Source organism: Apteryx rowi, unplaced genomic scaffold (assembly GCF_003343035.1).
Source record: "Apteryx rowi isolate R43461 unplaced genomic scaffold, aptRow1 scaffold_662, whole genome shotgun sequence".
Lineage (NCBI taxonomy): Eukaryota > Metazoa > Chordata > Aves > Apterygiformes > Apterygidae > Apteryx > Apteryx rowi.
In genome coordinates, this window is record NW_020450941.1 from 38275 (window position 1) to 40460 (window position 2186).

The 2186-nt window shown below is 71.2% G+C and overlaps 1 protein-coding gene across 1 annotated transcript in view; it reads right to left on the reverse strand.

Moving 5' to 3' along the window:
* Window positions 1-4: 4 nt before the first annotated feature.
* ZMIZ2 (zinc finger MIZ-type containing 2) overlaps window positions 5-2186 on the reverse strand; it is a gene marked incomplete at its 5' end in the record, with an annotated part of 4591 nt that continues 2409 nt past the window's right edge. Inside the window, 8 exons of the mRNA XM_026085262.1 lie at window positions 5-112; window positions 267-512; window positions 620-792; window positions 877-1133; window positions 1264-1332; window positions 1435-1502; window positions 1591-1748; window positions 2005-2157. Coding sequence (XP_025941047.1) covers window positions 5-112; window positions 267-512; window positions 620-792; window positions 877-1133; window positions 1264-1332; window positions 1435-1502; window positions 1591-1748; window positions 2005-2157 — 1232 coding nt within the window. The remainder of the gene's footprint in view (window positions 113-266; window positions 513-619; window positions 793-876; window positions 1134-1263; window positions 1333-1434; window positions 1503-1590; window positions 1749-2004; window positions 2158-2186) is intronic.

Consider the following 2186-nt stretch of genomic DNA (forward strand, 5'->3'; position numbering starts at 1 on the left):
CGGCTCAGTTGTTCTCGAAGAGCGAGAGCAGGTCGTCGTTGCTGTTGCTGGGGAGGTCGGGGGGGCCCAGGTAGGAGAGCAGTTCGTCGGGGTTCGTCAGCTCGGGCAGCAGCTGCGGGGGGGGGCGAAGGCGGCACCGCTCACGCCCGGCACCGCCGCCGCCGCCAACCAACCCGGCATCCGCCGTCTACCTACCGTCGGCATCYGGCAACCCCCCCTGCCCGCCCCAGGGGTGCCCGGTGCCGGCCCGGCGCCGCCGTACTTACGTCGAGGGCGGGCTCCGGCCCATCCGCGTTCCCGGCAATTCCCGGCTGTCCCGCCATGCCCGGCCCGGGATTGAAAGCGAGGTCGGCGGCGTGCGCCGGTCCCCCCGGCGCGCTCTGACCCAGGGGCGGCCGCGCCGGCGCGCTCCGGTGATGCAGCGGTTGCGCCGGTTGGGCGCCCAGGGGTGGGTTGTGCAGTCCCTGCTGCACGGGGGGGTGCGAAGGGTCCATCCGGGCTGACGGAGGCAGCTGCGACGGGCGGAAACGCGGCCGTGAGACCCTCCGTCCCCATCCCGCTGCACCGTGCGCCGCTGCGGCTGCCCTGCGCCCCCCCCCCCATCCCAAGCCCCGCCAACCTGTCCGGAGAGAGGGGGCGCGGGTGGTTTTTCAGGGGTCAGGAGACTGCTGGGAATGTCCGACTGGTAGGAGATGGGGGGCGGCCCCGGCGTGAACTCGTTCAGCGTCGGCGTGCCGGGATTGCCGGGAGGGAACGACTCCGGGAAGCTCCCGGGCCCCGAAAAGTTGGAACCTGCGAGATTAAAGGAGGCGGTCGGGGAGACGCCGGTGGCACCGAGGCTCCGGCGTCGCTCCCGTCCCGCGGGCGCCCCCTCACCCTGGGTGCTGTAGTCGGCAGCGGCGGAGGCGGCGGCGCCCGCGGGTGGGGGAGGCAGGGCCGGGAAGGGCGAAGAGCCRGGCCCCAGGGCCGCGATCATCTCCATGATGTTGGGCAGCACCATGTGCGTGGGGCTCATGGTGCGGCAGCGTTTCAGCACGGGCCCGTCCTGCTCCTCTTTGACGTGGATGTCGGGCTTGACGGGGACGGGCTTCCAGCTGCACGTCGGGTCGATGGTGATCTCCTCGTAGTCCGAGCTATGGGGGGGGGGCAGCTCAGAGCGGGTCGCCCTCACCCGGGCACAACCCTGCCCCATGTCCCCGAAATGGGGCATCACGGGGCCGAGCGGCGTCCCATGGGACGATGGGGATGGGGCACGGTGCTTACTTTTGGATGTAGATGAGGATGCCCAGCATGTACTGGTCCACCTCGAGCCCCTCCAGCAGGGCCGTCTTACTGCGGGGGGGGGGGGGAAAAGGGGGGTAAGAACGGCGCCGCCGCTCACCCGCCGCAGGCAGGGAAACTGAGGCACGGCCGGGGTACGGGGGCCGCACTCACTTGCAGACGGGACACCGCCACGTCCCCCTCTCGCAGTTGAGCTGCAGGTAGGACTCCAGGTCGAAGCACTGCGAGGGAAGGAGAGCGTCGAGGCGCTGTGGCAGGCGCGGAGAGGGGGTGCCACGCCGGCCCCTGGCCCCCCCCCTCCATACACACCTGTATGTGCCGGCAATCGTGGCCCCTGGCGGGGAGTTGGATCCTCCGGAAGGTGATGGGACATTTGAGGGACACCTTGATGGCCGTCTGCTCCACGCCGTCCTCGCCGTTGGGCCCCGGGGTGCCCGGGATGGTCCCGCTGCTGAAGTTACGCTTGACTGGGGGGGACGGACAAGAGGGTTGGGGGGGACAAGAGGGACGGGGGGGGACAAGAGGGATGGAAGAGGACAAGAGGGACAGGGGGTCCGTAAAGGAGCACCAAGGGAGGACACCGGCCGCAGTGGCACCCCGAGCACAGCGCCCCATGGCCTGCCTGGAGCTCCCGCCGAGGACGCCTCGTCTCTCCCCGCCTGCTGAGGGACCCAGGCGTCCGGGCGCGGGGTGGACGGACAGACGGACGGCCGCGGTACTCACTTTTGGTGATGCAGTGCTCGGCGGGCAGCAGGCGCTTCTTGATGAGGCCCTGCAGCACCGAGCGCACCGAGGGCCGGTGCACCAGCTGCAGCACGAAGAGGTGCGACTGCGGAGGGGCGAGAAGCGGGCTGAGACGGCGACGGCGCCGTGGTCCCCCCCCAACCGCCGTGTCCCCCCCCCCC